The sequence below is a fragment of the Bactrocera neohumeralis genome, chromosome 4 (assembly GCF_024586455.1).
Source record: "Bactrocera neohumeralis isolate Rockhampton chromosome 4, APGP_CSIRO_Bneo_wtdbg2-racon-allhic-juicebox.fasta_v2, whole genome shotgun sequence".
Classification (NCBI taxonomy): Eukaryota; Metazoa; Arthropoda; class Insecta; order Diptera; family Tephritidae; genus Bactrocera; species Bactrocera neohumeralis.
In genome coordinates this window covers 50,752,964-50,771,582 of record NC_065921.1, presented here as the reverse complement: position 1 = coordinate 50,771,582, position 18,619 = coordinate 50,752,964, and the positions used below count along the sequence as shown (strand labels likewise).

General features: G+C 34.0%; 1 protein-coding gene across 2 annotated transcripts in view; it reads right to left on the bottom strand.

Moving 5' to 3' along the window:
• LOC126754497 (zinc finger protein 423 homolog) overlaps window positions 1-18,619 on the bottom strand; it is a 113,090-nt gene that overhangs the window by 3,762 nt on the left and 90,709 nt on the right. Inside the window, exons 1-3 of one of the 2 annotated variants that reach the window (XM_050466517.1) lie at window positions 16,983-17,558; window positions 7,805-8,331; window positions 66-208 (exon numbers count right to left, since the gene is read on the bottom strand). In XM_050466517.1, the coding sequence (XP_050322474.1) occupies window positions 66-208; window positions 7,805-8,331; window positions 16,983-17,073 (761 nt within the window). In that variant the 5' untranslated portion in view covers window positions 17,074-17,558. Of the gene's footprint in view, window positions 1-65; window positions 209-7,804; window positions 8,332-16,982; window positions 17,559-18,619 lie in introns of those variants that run through there. The other variant, XM_050466516.1, reaches the window with a different exon arrangement.

Sequence of the window (18,619 nt, the reverse complement as noted above, 5' to 3'; positions counted from 1 at the left end):
TTTCATAGGTTGAAAACTAGACCATTTCAACTACGAAAATTCTTTACTACATACATCTTTATTACCTTCGAGAGAAAGCTGCCTCGCAGTGTGGACAACGGTATCGTCGATCCCCAGTATGTAGCTTGGTATGGCGATCTCTAGACCTTTTATGTTTGAAAAGTCTAGCGCAATATTCACATTTGAAAGGTAGATGTTCGGCATGACTCTAAAAAATTACATTTTATTACATCCATACATTTATTATGTATACAGTAAAACATTTGTTTAACTATGCATTCCTAAAATATATGTTAGCAAATTATTTATAGTAGCGTATAACTAATTAACAACGATATTTGAAAAAATAATTGTACTTTGTTACTTTTTACCTGCAATGTAAATTTTAAAATATTGTCATATACATACATATGTATATGCAAATAGACTATTAAAACTGTGCTATTATTTACAATTTGCATCATATTATATCTTGTAGTCATCAAAACCAGTGGGAATTTCCCATTCTGAATTCGAATTGAACAAAGAGCGTATCTGGATAAGTAAAATATACCAATATTATAAAAAGAAACTATTAATATTGATATGATAATGAAATATAAATAAGACAAGGAGATATTTTAATTATACCCTAAAAACTAAATAAAGGAAATAATTACTGAGCTTAAAAAGAGATACCCAAAGTTTTTTATCAAAGAAATTCACAGAATTTATAAATAAAATTGCGGGTATCATGATATATGGGCGATCTTCGTGTTACACCTGTGGCCACGCACATCATACAATTCAAAGTTTTCAACTGTTGCGCATATTGTCAACACTTTATAGCGGTATTTTTTGCGATTTAAAATTTTTTATTTAGAATTAAGTTAGTGACATGCTATTTAACAAAAATATTAAAAATTATAAACAAAACTCATTCAGGGCTTATACTAAGTAATTTGAAAATTAGTATGCTTTACAAAATGAGCTCGAAATATAAGAACTGACAAGCGATGAAAAAATTATATTTTTCATTTTCTTAATTTTATTTATACTATAATTGAAATTAATGTTTTCTTTTATTTTTTTATTGAAATAAGAAAGTTAGTCGCGTTATTACTTTAAAAATAATAAAATCTGCCGCTTTTTTATAAGCAAAAATAGCAATTTTGTGATTTACTCATTAAACGAAAAAAATTAGAGACCATAATTAATGATGAAAATCTCGAACGAACGAGAAAGGCCGTAAGAAATTTTAAGAAAGTATGGTGGCAATTATAATTATCGAATAAAATGCATTGAAGGCTGGGTACGGCTTTATTGAAAATTCATATATTGATTCAAATCTTTTATTAAATTAATTACAATCATTAATATTTAAGTTGTGAGCAAATGGTAGAAAATTTGTAATTATGACAGATAAAAGTGAAATTTTAATATATCGTCATGATAAATCTGATCTTAATTCAAGAGCTAGGTAAAATTTTGATAGCATATAAATGCCTAGGTTATGTATGTGCATATATCAAATGCGTAGTAGCGGGCTAAGCAACATCCTCTGTTCTCAAATTTTCAATGTAATAATTTTTTTCTCGTTTCATTAATATTTTTTGCAACAACTTTAAATGTCGTAATTGTGTTCGTTTTAAACTTCAATTGTCAGAATGTTACGTTCCAACTGGCATAACAAGATATAAATTTGTTTACATCTTAATAAATTTTTCACCCCAACTTCCATAGCCTTATACTAATACTTTAGTATGCATCTAAAACTAAACGAAACTAAGTTTAAATACACCACAGAAACACATACATACACATTTAAATTTCGTATGTATGTACATGGTGAATCATAGTTTCAGCCTTTTTAGCGGCATTTTTGCTTTGAACAGTGATGGTACCAGCCGACGTTGACGCTGACACTGAGAACGCCTTACGAACTCGTAAAATGAGCCAATTTGTATGCAGATTCATAACGCATATTGCACCATATGAACAAGTTATCGTGTTGGTTATGGTTTTTTAAACTGCTCACCAAATCATCAAGACATGTACATAAATACAGAAAATATCGTAAGACAAATGGTAGTAGCAACGGAGGTGCTGTCGGCTAGTCAAGACAAACAAGTAACTGATGAAGTATATCAAAACTTGACAGTGCAAAAATTTACAAATGATAAGAATCTCGCACACTTTATTGCTGTCGTTTCAGCATAACTGTGGCACCATGAAATGGTGTTTTTGCGGTTGAACCCAATTGCTTTTTTATACCATTGACAACGCTGTTGGTAACATCGAAACGAGTTTATACAGAAGCTGAGATGATCGCTTAATAATAGTTTCCTTGCTTGGAAGTTCGTATCACCTAAAACTAATCGAGATGCATATAGGGTTATATATGTACATATGTATACATATTATACATTCATATATATAAATAATGAAGATGACGAGACGAGTAGAAATTTGCGAGACTGTCTCTTTGTTCGGCCGCCCGTCCGTGCGTGCAAGCTGTAAAAATTGTAATACCTTGATGAAACTGGGTACGCGCGTTCGTTTGCAAATAAAATACGAGTTCGCAAATGACTGCCACTCCCACAAAGCGCCATTCATCGAAAACGTATAAAATGCCATAACTTGGCAAGGTCACAGTAGCAAGGGGCACCTGTGGGCACAAAATGGGCGTGGCCTCCCTTCTAATACAGATAAAATCGGATAATAACCTCGTCAACTCCTCACTAAAGCTTAAATGCGCTAGAGACGTTTAATTTAACCCCCGAGGTGCTATGAGACGATTTTAAACAAGCGGGTGTCAATATATTAAATGGGCGTGGTCCGTCGATTTTTAGGTAAAATCACATATCACAGGACCCGCTAGACCGATTTCTACCAATTTGGTATGTGGCAGTCCTCTGCCATTTTAATGTTACAATCGGACTACAGCAACGCCTACTTTCCTTAGAATACAATTTTAAATTCCATCTGATTCTTTCCATTCGAGTGTACAAATCAAAAGCAATTATTATAACGGGATAAAACTTTGCAGGAATAATGATTTTACAGTATACCACTTTATGACCAAAAATTGTCCAAATCCAACTAAGTCTTAGCAACACCAAACAAAAGCTATAAGCCGCTTGGTTTCAGAAAAATCTCTAATAGAGAAATAGAATTGTTTGTAAATGAAAAAAGACGTGGAAGACGTTATTGGCAGATAAATTTTTCCCCTTCCACTCAACTTCAATTAAAATCTGCTGTACGTAAATTAAAAAAGCGCCTTAAACGTGAGGAAGAATTGAACACCGAAATGTATATTATATAAAGAAGCTGTGTCCAAATTCAAACAAGCAAAATTCCCTTTGGAAAGCCCAAAAGTCAATGAAGCCACCAACTGACTCCAACATGCCTATACGAGACTTGGGTGGAAATTGGGCTCGAAGTGACGCGGAAAAGGCTAATTGCTTTGCAAATCACCTAGAAAGGGTATTTCAACCCAATTTGCCAAAGAACAACTTTAAGCTGTCAATCTTACCCAACGCAGCTAAAGAGTCGCCCGAGCCTTTTAAGACTTCACCTTCTGAAATTATTGGTTTCATCAAAGAACTTAATCCAAAAAAGCTGCGTCATGTACTTGATAAAATTTCCCCAAAAATGCTAATTGAGTTACCAATTATTGTTGCAAAGGTGCTCTTCAATGCAATTCTTAGTTTCGGATACTATCCAATTTCATGGAAAAAGTCGCAGATTATCTTGATAGATAAACCTGGGAAAGACTTAACACAGCCGTCTTCATACAGACCAATCAGTCTTCTATCCTGTCTTTCAAAGGTATTTGAAAAAGTATTACTATCAAAGATGTCTCCTTTCCTCCATGAAAATAATACAATACCAATGCATCAATACGGATTTCGTGCGAAACATGGCACCATAGAGCAAGTAAATAGAATTACTAACGAGATAAGGAAAGCATTTGAGCACAGGGAGTACTGTTCAGCAATATTTCTAGATGTAGCTCAGGCGTTTGATAAGGTGTGGCACGAAGGTCTTTTATATAAGATTAAATAAATTCTACCTTTAGAATTGTATAAAACATTGGAGTCTTATTTAAAAAATAGAAAGTTTATGGCAAAAGTGGGAGATTTCATATCTGATGAACGACAGATAAGGGCTGGTGTACCCCAGGGCAGTGTTTTAGGCCCAACACTATACATCATATATACAGAAGTTCTTCCAACAGCTAATAATGTATTAACTTCAACTTTTGCGGACGACACAGCTATAGTGAGCCGTAGCAAATGCAACATTTTAGCATCAAGAATATTAGCGGATCATTTAAGTTCTGTCGAAGAATGGTTAACGAACCAAAGATGTGCCCGGCAGTAAATAAACAAATTTTTAGTACCCCAAGCGAATGAAGTAACATATTTTGGTATTCACCTAGATAGAAAGCTCACGTGAAGAAAACACATCTCTAGTAAAATAACATGTATGAAGATCAGAGCTGCAAATTTAAATTGGCTTTTAAATAAAAACTCCGAACTTAGCCTAGACAAGCAGTGGCGTAGCTAGGGGGGGAGGGGCGAAGGGGGCCGTCGCCCCGGGCGCAACGTCTTGGGGGCGGCAAAACGATCTTCGCTGTTTTTTAAAACTCTAATTCGGGCAAAAATTCCTGAAAATTGTGTCGAAAGTGTGCAAGATATAGGGCGAAAATGGGTTTTTTATGGCTTTTAATAAGATGTCTTGTAAATTTTTCAAAACCGTATTTTCAAAACCGTATTGTGAGAATTTTGGAACTTCAGAATTTGCGTGGCCTTCCTAAATTTTATATACTTAATATCGAAGATATTTAGGTAGGTAGATAAAGGGGGCAGCAGAACATCCTTGGCCCCGGGCGCCTGAAGTTGTAGCTATGCCACTGTAGACAACAAAGTGCTTTTATATAATGCGGTCATAAAGCCGATTTGGATGTATGGCATTCAACTGTTGGGTACGACCTGTGCAACTAATATTGATCTAATACAAAGGTTCCAATCAAAAATGCTTAGAACAATCACGCGTTCACCATGGTACATGCGTAACGAAAATATCCATAAAGACCTTGGTATTCCTATGGTAAAGAAAGAAGTAGAAGATAGCAGAACTAAATATATATCTAAACTCCGAGATCACCCAAATCCTTTGGTTAGTGCCTTGGTACATTTTTGCGATCAAACAATTTAAAAGAAGAGATATGCCTGCGTATTAAAGAGCGACGTATCACCAAAACAAGTCAATCACTTGCTTGAGCCTGTCTAGTTTTTAAATAGATTTAAGATTTTATAACTTATTGTTAGGCTTTAAGAAAAAGCAGATCCAATAAATAAAATACTTTTGAAAAAAAAAATCCAACTAAAACTGTTCAAGCCCCTAGGTACTGAACTGCCTATACTTGTAGTTGACTTTTTACGAAAATATTGGTCAATTTTTAGACACATAATTAAAATTCAGAGAGAATCCTTTCCTGATAGTAGTACGTCTGTGTGCTACATGTGGGTTGAAGGGGTCAATACTTGCCTTAGCCCCCATATACCTAAAATAAAGATTTTCGAACTTCCGGGTGAATTTATACCGCATATTATCGGCCAATATGTGAGTTATCTTAATAAAATTGAGAGTGTGTGTGAAAAATCGATTTCTGGTAAGTTTAAATTTGGGACTTCATGGATAATGTATTGAAATTACTATAATGCTATATATAATAAATGCGTTCGGTTTTCTTGTTTACTTACTATAAAAAATTTCTGACTTGAACTAATTATTTTGATATTGCTTTTATACTCTCGTAACATGTTGCAAAAAAGTTTTGTTCACCTAACGGTTGTTTGTAATAGCAAAAACTAATTGAGATAGGCATGAATTCAACTATATAAGTATGTATGTATATAAACTAGGGGATCCGGCCACGCGTTGTTATTTATGTAAAAAGCCGAAAACGTTTTTGTCGGTATAAGAATCCAAGGGATTGTACTCAAGGTTTAATTTTAAATATGTTCATACAAATAAATTTCATTAGAAAAAATAACAAATTTAAGGGTGCTTTCTCAATATCTGGTTACCAGCGTTTCTGTTTAGTTAATAGAGTTGTACGCATAATAGACAGTACTTAATAAACATCAACAATGCGTATGGTTAATAGGGCGTCCATTTAAGAAAGCTTTCACTTTATTCTTTATTTATGAATTGTTTTAACTATCCTATCTTCTAAGTTGGTTCGAACTGGACACAGTGTGCTAAATTTTACTAAAATCGGTTCAGTAGCTTAGGAGTTCATCGCGGGAAAACAACGTGACACGTACTTTTTATATATAAATATGATCAGGATGATGGGATAAGTCTAATTCCGAGTGACTGTCTATCCGTTTATTTGCTAACTTTAGTAAGATTTGAAAATTGGTACATTGGCACCCAAAGGAGACTCATGAGCGTAATCTGAAGGCTACCACGCCCACAAAATGCCAGTAAACGAAATCTTATGAAGTGCCGTAACTAAGCTTCACAATATGACATAAAGCTCTTATTTAGTACAAAAAGTAGTTGTGACCGGAGGGGTCAAACCTTAATGGGTTTAATATACATATCTCACAAACCAAAAAAGTTAAATCGACCAAATTCGTTCAGGACGAATATTGGATAGTCGAAAAAGTCTATATTGTATATCGTCAATAGATGTCGTTGCTGTCGTATATCTCCAGTGCTACCAATCACATTGTGTCATACCTTATAGTGTAGGAAAGATGAAATTTTAGACTTCATTTAACTAAAAAAATTAAATTCGGCAAAGTTGAAAAAAATATTACAGCTGTTCAAAAATGAGTGAAAATAATGAAGAAATTCGCTTTATATTGAAATTTTTTATTAAAAAAGGGAAGAATGCCGCGCAAGATACCAATGAAATTTGTGAACAATAGTTCTCTTCTTTCCGTTCTGGAAATTTCGATGTGAAAGATGCACCTCACCCTGGTCGTTGAAAAAGTCGAAGAAAAGTCTGCTGAAACGAAATGAAATCGAATCATTTCTGAAGCGAATGGTAATAGGAGATGAAAAGTGGATCACCAAGATCTTATACCTCATATAATGATATCCGTCTCACTGATCGAATTTTTCTTCATATACTCAGTATTTTAAATTTAGTCTCTTTGGTTGAGTTTATATGTATCACATATATCTCATTTGAGTTTACTAAGTTCGTTTTAGTACCAATATTCCAGATATCAAGACTAAGTGAGTCTACGACCTATAATATAGTTTATAAAATAACAAACAATCACTTCACTCTTTCGCCGAATAATGTATTATTTTAAATGTATGTTCAATTCTTTCGCAACATTCTTTAATATAAAGTAATTATTTAATATTAGTAACAGATTAAGTTTTATTATCTTCCAAAGTACCAATAATACTCCTTCTCTTTTAGCAATGAAATTTTTATTATCATTAATGGTTTTTTAAATTTGCCAAGAAATTTGTTTAAAAATATTATTGTTTCTACATGAAACATTAAAATATTTCCAACAAGTTTATGTTTGAGGAAAATACAGGATCGTTGATACTTCTCAATATTAGTTTTCATCCATTAAGGATACTTTGGTAAGCTGGTTTAGGAAATAACGTACCATATAGCCATAATTAATAAGAAATTTATTCCTAATCTTTTACTCATCTTATACATAACTAAATGGATATAAACATATAGTATAAATAAATCCAAATGAACAAAAATTAAAAAATTTAATTTTTCATATATTAAAAAATATATTATCACCCCTTTCTTATTGAGTCTCACCTGTTCGTGTTTTTTTAAATAACCAAGCCGCGGAAATGATTTTTCACAGAACTGACATTGATAAGACCCATCAACGTTGCTTCCCTTAATGCCATCTCCTGTCAACTTATCAAACTTTGTCGCGACTCTTTCGATTTTTCTCAGTTTTGTAACAAGCTTCGCAGTGTGATACTCTCCATGGTGGTAAAGGTGCTGGCGATGAAGGCGCACTTGTCGTTTGTGTTGAATATTCGAGTTAACATTGCCTTCTTCAAGTTTAGCCGTGTTAAGTGTCTCCGCAGAACTTTTTTCTGCTGGTTTGGCATCTTCATTACCTCCCATTTCGTTTCCGTCAATATTAACTCGTTTACTTTGACTTTCGTTTTGTTTAACACCTCCGTCTGAACGCTGCTGCGGAAAGTATTGCATGGTTTGTAGATGTGCAAGATGTGGCGTTATGTGTTCAAGATTTTGTAATGAATTTGGTGTTAAGGTGCCATCCGACACAGACGGTGAATAGTTTGAGGATGTTTGCGTTGAGTATATATCTGCAAATAAAAAATATCAAACATTTCGATATCAAATTTGCAAAAATGTACATATTTTTAGTGAATATTAACATTACACTGTATTACACTCCACTTAACAAATACAACGGGTGATTTATTTATTAATTAAGTTTTAAACTCTCGTAACATGATATAAAGAATATGAATAGATGAATTAACCTATTACTTGTAACACTTAGAATTAATCGATATATATTATTATATTATATGTACATTCATATCAAGATGACGAGGTGAATTAAATTCCTATTGTTCGTATGTTCATTTGTCTATGGAAGCTGGAACTTTCGAACATTGAGAATCTTAGTATTGCCTGTGGGCGAACTCGGATCATCGGCACATCGTCTATACAGTGATATATACATGTGTAATACCTTAGTCGCAAATCATGTCAAAAATCATGAGTTTACAACGGATTTTTAGAAAAAGGCAAATAAGTATATAGTATATGAATGTGTACCACTTTACTTATATCGTATTCTTAAATTGAACAAATATGCACGCAACGATTTACCAAAATGAAAAATAACTCAACTCCTCTCACTAGAGGTGACCCAAAATTGTATATTTGTACGTAGCCATACGATAACGACATCAATAACAAGTAAGAAACGGCTATGTTTTTATGCAACCGAACAGTTTTTACTATTACAATCAAAGCTAGGGAAATACCTTAAGGTGCAAAACGTTAACCAGAGGATCGTAATCCAAGCGATTATATATATATGTATACATAAATATATATAAGGGGTGATCCATTTGGAGGTGCTCAAAGTTTAAAAAAAAACACAGAAACTTCAATTTATTGGGGAATGTTTATTATCATTCGAAAGAACATTCTTTGGCATTTGTTTTTTGAAGATAATTGCTTTCAAATGTTGGCCGCGGCTACGTCTCTGATGGTTCATTAGTTGAGTCCAATTTTCGATTCGTTAGAGCATTCCGAACTGGTGAATGACACACGTGATGTTTTGCTCCAAGGTCTGAATCGATGCGGGATTGTCCGCATAGACTTAATACTTTAAATATCCCCACAGGAAAAATACTAACAGTGTGATATCACATGATCGAAGTGGCACCGTCCTGTTGAAACCAAATATCGGCGAGATCACGAGCATCCATTTCAGGCTTCAAATAGAAGAAATATGGACCGATGATTCCACCGGTCAGGAAATGGCAGGTCATGAATATCTTCAGATTGCTCTGCGTCCCAATTGCGGTAATTTTGCTTTTTTAAATACGCATTGAGCCAGAAACGGGCCTTATCGCTGAACAAAATTTGTCTCGAAAACGTCGAACCTTCTTGAAAGCGATGTCGCTTGGGAAGGTCGCGCGGCTTCGGTTCTTGAACATGCTGTATTTTGTACGCTTTCAATTTAAGATCCCAACAGGCGAAAGCCTTTCCATGATAAAATTACAAACAATACTGAACAAAAATAACATAACTCTAGCCGGTATATATATACATATATATATACAAAACTCATACACCGACAAACATATTCGACATAATGTTTGTTAGAAAAACTAAAATCGTGACACTATTCATATGTAGAATACAGGACTTAGGATGGTATTGACACAATTTTATTTATTTTTACCAATACTACTTACTATTAACATGCCACAAACTCATTAATTGAGATTCATTAAGGTACCTCATATACCATCATCAATCATATGGAGTAAAATCAGCAGGAAAAAGTGGACGTAGCCCCGTCCTCCAATAAGTGTAATGTCCATATATCCTAAACCACTGTAGCTTCTTCTTCTTTACTGGAGTCGACACCGCTTACGCGATTATAGCCGAGTTAACAACAGCGCTCCAGTTGTTTCTTCTTTTCGCTACGTGACACCAATTGGATATTCCAAGCAAAGCGAGGTTCTTCTCCACCTGGTCCTTCCAACGGAGTGGAAGTCTTCCTCTTCCTCATCTTCTCCCGGCGGGTACTGCGTCGAATACTTTCAGAGCTGGAGTGTTTTCGTCCATTCGGACAACATGACCTAGCCAGCGTAGCCGCTGTCTTTTAATTCGCTGAACTATGTCAATGTCATCGTATATCTCATACAGCTCATCGTTCAATCGAATGCGATATTTGCCGTGGCCAACGCGAATCAATATACCTGCTCGTTTAAGTTCTGCAGCTCGAATTATTTTCTCCAGCAGCAGATCGATAGGGTATCGCCTTGTCTGAAACCTCGTTTGGTATAGAATGGCTCGGAGAGGTCCTTCCCGATCCTAACGAAGCTTTTTTGCTTAAACTCAGCCGTATTAGTTTTGCGGGGTTATCAAATTCAGACATCGCGGCATAAAGGCTGCTCCTTTTCGTGCTGTCGGAAAGTGTTTTGAAATCGACGAAGAGGTGGTGTGTGTCAATTCTCCTTTACGGTTTTTTTTTCCAAGATTTGGCGCATGGTGAATTTCTGGTCGGTTGTTGATTTTCCAGGTCTAAAGCCACACTGATGAGGTCCAATCAGTTTGTTGACGGTAGGCTTTAATCTTTCACACAATACGCTCGATAGAAACTTATGCGCGATGTTGAGGATGCTTATCCCACGGTAATTGGCGCAGATTGTGGGGTCTCCCTTTTTGTGGATTGGACAGAGCACACTTAAATTCCAATCGTTGGGCATGCTTTCGTCCTACCATATTTTACAAAGAAGCTGATGCATGCTCCTTAATAGTTCTTCGCCGCCGTGTTTGAATAGCTCGGCCGGATATCCATCGGACCCCGCCGCTTTGTTGATCTTCAGACGGGCAATTGCTATTCGAACTTCTTCATGGTCGGGCAATGGAACGTCTGCTCCAGAGCAGAAGTGTAAGCCGAATAGAAAATCGTTCGGCTGTCTGTTGTGATTGCAGCTTCTTGACGTCGAACCTTCCTTGTGTTTGTTGACGTGCGTTTTTTGCTGCACAGAGGCGGGGGCGAATCTTGGCTGCAACAAGGTAGCGGAGCGCACGCACATCTAAAACACTGGGGACGTGTCTTCCGTTTATCACAACATGATCGATCTGGTTGGTGGTTTTTCGATCCGGAGACAGCCAGGTAGCTTGATGACTTTTCTTAACCATATTTCGGGAGGATGGAGTCATGTGTAGATGTTCACGGAAGTGAGGAAAGTTCTCTGATCGCCATTCACTTGGGAGTGGCCAGAAACGATTCTTTTACATATGGCCCAAGCAGCTCACGACTTCCGGTGGGTGAGTGGTTCTGGGTAGCCTAACATCCGATTGGCGAGCTAAAGTGAGAAGGCGAAACCTCCCTTCCACAGGGTTGTGGGCTGGGTTTGGGACACGCCACGTAACAAACAGTACCAATGAAAGCCACTATAGCTACAATAACCAAATTCGTGTATCGTAAATTTTATAAGAACACCTACCGATAGTTTAAAAACGGTTAAAATCGGATTACAATCCTGCTCACTTCCCATATAAGGGACAGACATAAAATTTTATCACCGAGTTAGTATGAGAGGACTTTAAAGAAGCCAGGATCAAAGTTGGAGGATGGGCGGACTACCTATTTCAAACAAATTCAGCTTGTCACATTCATCTTTCATTTTTATGTTACATTGTGAAAATGGGTGAAATCAGAAAACAACCACACCTACATAAGTATGTACTTTCTATATCAACGTTTTAAATTTCTTTTGATTCTTTGACTTCCCAGTATACAAACCCATAAAAAATAATATAACGAGATAAAACTTTGAACGTATATTGCCTTTGAAATATGCCACCTCAAACTGTGCAAATCGCACCAAGCCCCTAGGTAATTCGGAGAAAATTCTTTCCTGATAATAGAATGTACATATGTACTTGTATGTCTAAAATGGGTTGAATCAATATATCTTTTAGCACCCTAATATTAATCAATATGTTAGTTATCTCAATAAAATTGTGTTTTACTCAAAACAGAGTATCTTTGGGCCAAAAAGGCATACCATTAGGCGAGAACTTGACCTAGCCTATCTTTGACTAATGTCAGGATTTTCGAACACCCGGCTGGCTTTATTCAATATGTGAAGAACCTTTATGAAACCTTGAGAGCATTTTATTAGTCTGTGGCCATTTAACTGCAAGTATTATTGGCAAAAAAGATCAAATCGGGTTAATACTCCTATAAACCTAATATATGGTAAGATATTCAAGATTTCGTCAAATTAACTGAACTTTTAATATTGGATATAATATAATATATTATAATTTTATAAAGTCTTGTTCCTTCATCAGAGATAATTTGAACAAAATATTGTCCGTGTCCCGTCATTGGATCGTACAACGACAAGAAAAAATTTGTGTTGGAATTTCTAAATGCGTCTGTGTACCTCAGTTTTGTAAAATAAATAAATGTCATCCAAAATGGCTCTTAATTATTGCAACAAAGGTAGCGTAGGTATTGAATTCAGAACAAAAGATCAAAAGTTATCAAAATGGTATAAGTGTTTTCTTCAATGCTATCAATTTTTTTGTTTACACGTTTTATCATAGACAAGGTTTTAGATAGCACAAATGTGTATTTGTATCAAAAGCAGTAAACAAAAAGGGTTTATTTTAATTAGTTAAAATATATTTTTTATAGAAGACAACTGGCATTGACGCTGTTCTAGGCCAAGGCGATTATAAAATGTTTTTTTGCCCCGATCTAATGTTTCTAAAGATTGGGAATCGAGTACAGCTTATATAGCACTAACTTTCTAATATATTTTTGTGTCAACAAATTATCTTTTTAAGAACTAACTAACTTTGTTATATAATTTTGTGGAACTTATATTGAATAAATTATATTTTTCAAGAGGACTATACAACATTTGTAAGCGCAGGAATAATTAAAGCTAAAATATAATGTCTTAATGATCACATATGGGCTTAGGAATATTTCGAGAACTTTAATAGCTTAATCGAGCTAATTGCTTTAAAAGCGCATTTAATAACTGCACAGCCCACGCGATTAATTGCCAGTATCTACACACATACATGCATATGCGTGGGTGTCACTCACATCCTTATTAACTAACGCTGTATTAATTATTAAGCTTTCGTTAAAAGGCGCTAAAAACACCGGAAATCTAATTTCAACGAATCATACGGGAGACACATCACGAAGTTAATTTAATTAAAATACCGTTCTATATACAGATATATAATACACATACATATTGTACACGCTGATAATATGCTTTGCTATATTTATCACAGATACATTCGATATTGGTGGTTTATGTCAGACTATCTGAGCCTTAAGAATTAATTTAGAAAAATACAATCAAACATTATAAATACACATATATGTATATAACATAACATACAACACAAGCAGTTAGATAAATATTAGAGAACTGTATTATCTTTAGTATGATGGATCATACAATTTATACTTACAAGCGTGTAGCACACACAAACATACATAGCATACTTTGTCTACATAGATACATACATACATACTACGTATTCACTTATGGCTGTTCGTTGCGTGAGTTAATATCACTTAAAGAGGATGTAATTGCCTGTGCCGACACTTGAAATACAAATTAGCTGTTATGTGCTTTCGTCGGTAGCATCTCATCAATACTTTTCCTTATCATTATTTTATTATACATGCTTCCCCTTTTATGAAATAATACGTACGACTGAAGAGATTATTACTCACAGTTAGTAATTCTCTAAAATTTAAGTGATGAAAGTACAAATTGTTGGTTTAAACAAACCGAAATCGATAATACTCGTAATTAGTTGGATGGCAACAAATGTTAGACGCCAGCTGGCTATTTGAATTTTTTTAAGTTTCATAATTTACTTTAATTTATTGGGTTTTGTTATCCATTTTTGAACACTTCCAGCCCTGAGTATAAAGACCGATGGAACTACCGGTCGATTAAACGATATAAACTTCCTAATAAACCGACATAAATGAAAATCAAAGGGAACGTCAAATGTCATCGTAGACTATTGGCACACCCACAAAAACACGTTTATTATAATTATATAAAGTGTTTTAACTAAGTTGAAAATTAAGAAAAAAAACAATAATTCCTATTCTAATAACACTGTTCACTTTTCACTTTTCAAAATGGCGAATACCTACTACACGAATTTAAAACTTCCAGTTAAATAAATATCGTACATATCGGTCAATAAGTAATAGGTCTGAGGTAAATTAAGTAGGTATTGTAAATATTGTGTATATATAAAAACATATATGTATATTGCAGATACTACAACTTAATTTATTTTTTATGATATCTTAATGGAATTAAGAAGATTTTTTAAAATAAATGTGGTATAGTGTATAGTGATTTGTACAAAAAATATCGCGAAATTTGAGTTTTTCTGAGCTACATGTATTAAATGTTGTTGTTGGTATTTAAAACGTTTAGTTAATTTTTAACAGCTGTTTTGCTTGGACTCGTTTTGGTTCGTATTCGCTTTTTGTGCCAAAATGGCTCAAGTGATGTTGGACTCAGTCCGCGTCGAGTCAGTAGTTTATTGTTAAGACGTGGAAACCAAAGCTCAATCCAATGGAATGTAAAGGTTTTTCTAACAGTTTTCTTGAACTGCAAGGGCGTCGTGCTTCATGAGTTCTTACAAAAGGGTCGTACGGTCAATGGAGAATACGAACAGCAAGTTATACGTAATTTGCGCAAAGTAATCCACCACAAACGAACATATGTATGTATTTGTGGAAGAACAAAAACTGGTTTTTGCACCATGATAGTATCTATTAATAGTGCCGCAGTCACAGGATTCCTCAGATCAGGCTAACAGTGGCTTGTTTTGTTTTGTCCCAAAACTGAAGAGACCCATGAATGACGACGCTACGCTATGATTGAGGAGATAAAAACTGTACCGAAGGAGGAGCTAAACAGGATCACAAAAAGTTACTGGGGTGATTATTATGAAGGGGACCTAATTACATATGTTAATTTTAAAATAAGTATTTCGGTCCCGAAGTAAAATGTTGTAATAAAAATAATTGAGTCTACGACTTATAATGTACATATATAAATAAGGTCGAGCAAAGAAGATTGAATTCTTACACAACAGTTTTTAATATAAAGTTGTGAAACTTAAAAATTGCGAGAGTAAAAACTGTTCAGTTACATCCTAACTTAGCCCTTTTTCACTTTTTTAGTTTTATATTACGAAAGTTTTTCAGGAAATATTATATTAAAGTACTCAGTTTAAAAAAATTTATAAACTGTAGGATTTTTAAATATGTGTCAGGCCACGTTAAGAGAAATTGTTAAAATCACCGTAATATTTGGCGCCTTGTGAAAGTACTATAGAATTCTCCGGAACTCATAATATAGTACATCTATTTTTTTTTGTTTAAAGTAGTAGGTACACCCTTTTTCAATAACACGTTTTCTTGAGCTACAGAAGTTTATCAAGAGCTGAGAAAATGTTTCAAAGCCATTCTTGAAGTTATGTAAAGCGTAACTTTACACAGCCTTGTACGTCTGACATTTTATTATTTTCATTTTTATACTCTTGCAACCTGTTGCTACAGAGTATTATAGTTTTATTCACCTAACGGTTGTAAGAAAGAGGAAAGTTGAAATCCGGGTGTTATTAAAACAGCTGCACGACTCCATAAGAACGTGTGTATTTTAATATTTGGCAGATGTCTCTTGAAGTCTGTCGCTCTCTATGTGTTCAGTACATAACAGCTGAAGATATGCCTCAGAATCAGGAATAATTCTTGGAATTTGAAATTTCATTGAGACCAAATGTAATTGAAATGATTGGATCTAAAGTATCAAAGTTTAGATGCGAAAAAAGCAGTCATTACTTATAAATGTAGATTAATAAAGTGTTTTCCGTTCTAATCATGCCATTTACATATGAATGTTTATTAACGTTACAGAGTAAAAATTATCATTCCAAGGCATAGTTTTTAGATTAAGTATCAAAATTGTCGATAAGCATTCAAAGTTTCCCATTTAAATAAATTGTAAACAATATTTTTTTAATTCGAAAAATTTGTTTAAAAAGATGCTAATCGAGTTTTGCTTAAAAATAATTTAGAGAATTTTAAAGGGTTCTGAAGATCTATGAAATTGTTCATTTCTCCCTCACTTTGAAATATAATTTTAAAGCGAGTTGATCAAGAGTTGAACAATATACTGAAATTATAAAATTTTTGGTTTTTTTATAAATTTTATTTTTTTGGTGAGTTTATTTTAATTTCTAGTTATATTTTATATTTCCATGAAATATGTTTATTACTTGTTGACAAATATTAAATTTTGATTCTAACATAATTCAATGTTGGTTAAGATACATTAAATTCTTATGAAACAAATGCATCTTTCAAATCATTTTCAATAAAGCTAATCTTTCAAACAGTTTGTAAATTTTAAAGTCGAAACTTTTCTCCAGGCTAAAATCACAAAATTATCCATAAAGTACAAATTCGCAACCACTCTATGTGCTAACTATGTACCAAACTAAAAAATACATGCAAAATGGTAAGAAAAGAATAAATATCAAAAATTGTGCCTTCTAGAGAATCAGACATTTTCGCTTGTCCTAGTGGCGGCATATTCGGATTTTCACTGTATCTAAGTAGATCTAAATCACATATTTATGTATATTTACATATAAAATTCGATGTCTGAAAGCTTACCTGAAGTTCCAATTTCCTTTGTAGCCTGTATCTTTTCAATTAAATTTTCAAGTCTTGAACTTGGCCCTCGATAGAGCATCTTTACAGCCATTATATTAGAGTCATATGTTCACTATTTTTAATGTTTTACTGTTACATGTATATTCACTTACGTATATTTTAAAATTAAACAAAATCATATATGTAACTGTGATTCTTACAACTTGACTTCAATTTATAAATATTTGCTCTTATTTTTATCAAACAACTTAATTACGCGAACACCGAACCCAGACTGAAATCATGATTACCACTGTTTTAAATATATGATGTTAGGTGTTACGTTGGACTTTAACTATTTCCATATGGTATTTTTATATCTAAGTACATATGTACATTCAACGTCCTCAAAGGGTTAATTGAGCAATCAACATGATATTCGCTCTAAGATTAATAATTTCAAAAATAAATAAGTGATGTGTAAAACAGTTTTAATTTGTACGCTTGGTATGAGTAAACGCTACAACTAGAAAATATAAACCATAAACAAGAACAAGAACTGACACTAGAACACAACTATTATACACGAGCGTTCGCCAACAACTGATGAGTTTGGTGGCGTTGTAGCTTAGCCACTGCTGGTGGCGCAATGGGATTGGGAGCAAAAATACACTGATGACAAACACCTATGTATGTTATCTTCCCAGCAGAGAAACTAAAAGGAGAAACCAATGCTTGTTGATACTCACAGCGTTAACGGGCCCGACGAGAACCTGATTTCACAAACACAACGGCATCATACAGGTTCAGTTTGTTGTTCGTCAGCCAAGACGCGTTAGCGAACACGATTTGCTGTCGTACATAGAGGGTGAACGAATACAGACAGGATGTAAGGGCGGCGATTTTATTGTCCGAAACTGTTAAATGGCGCTAGCGCCCACACATATTTTCTGCTATCGTCGGCAGTCGACAGAAGCATTTTTATCATTTACTACGATACGATACTTCGTGCCGTCACGGTGTTGGTTCTTGTACTGAAATCAACGATGTTATTGGTGTGTTCATTCGTGTATATTCGCCTTTGTTTTCAAAACCATGTGTTGTTTACTAGCGTAGAAAAGAGATGGCAATGTAAGCACATTCATATACTTCTACATATCTTAAATGTACACTTATTTAAAATCCTTATATACACATACTATTTGTCAAAAGGTAACAAATGCATATATACATATATATATATGTATACATTTTCAAATGTTTTTATTTAAATCTAAAAATTGTAAATTTTTAAACATACATATGTACATAATTAATGTTTTAATATTGGTTTATATTTTATGACACGGTGATTTACCAAAAAATTAAATGTATATATGTATTCACATACTCGGTCTTTATATACATATGTATGTGTGTAGATGTTTTTGATTATATTACTAAATAAAATTTAATTTATCTTTTTGTTGAGTCATAAATTTATTTCGATTGCTTGCGAAATAATACGTCTTTAGAACAAAAATGTTCCTAACACTACAAATCTTGTCTTGACCAAGTTTTTACCAATAGCAATTGCCATAGTGCTAAATGAAACTAATTACACCCAACTCTTTTTTACACAGTTTCTTTTTACACGGATTTGAAGTTACACGGTTGAA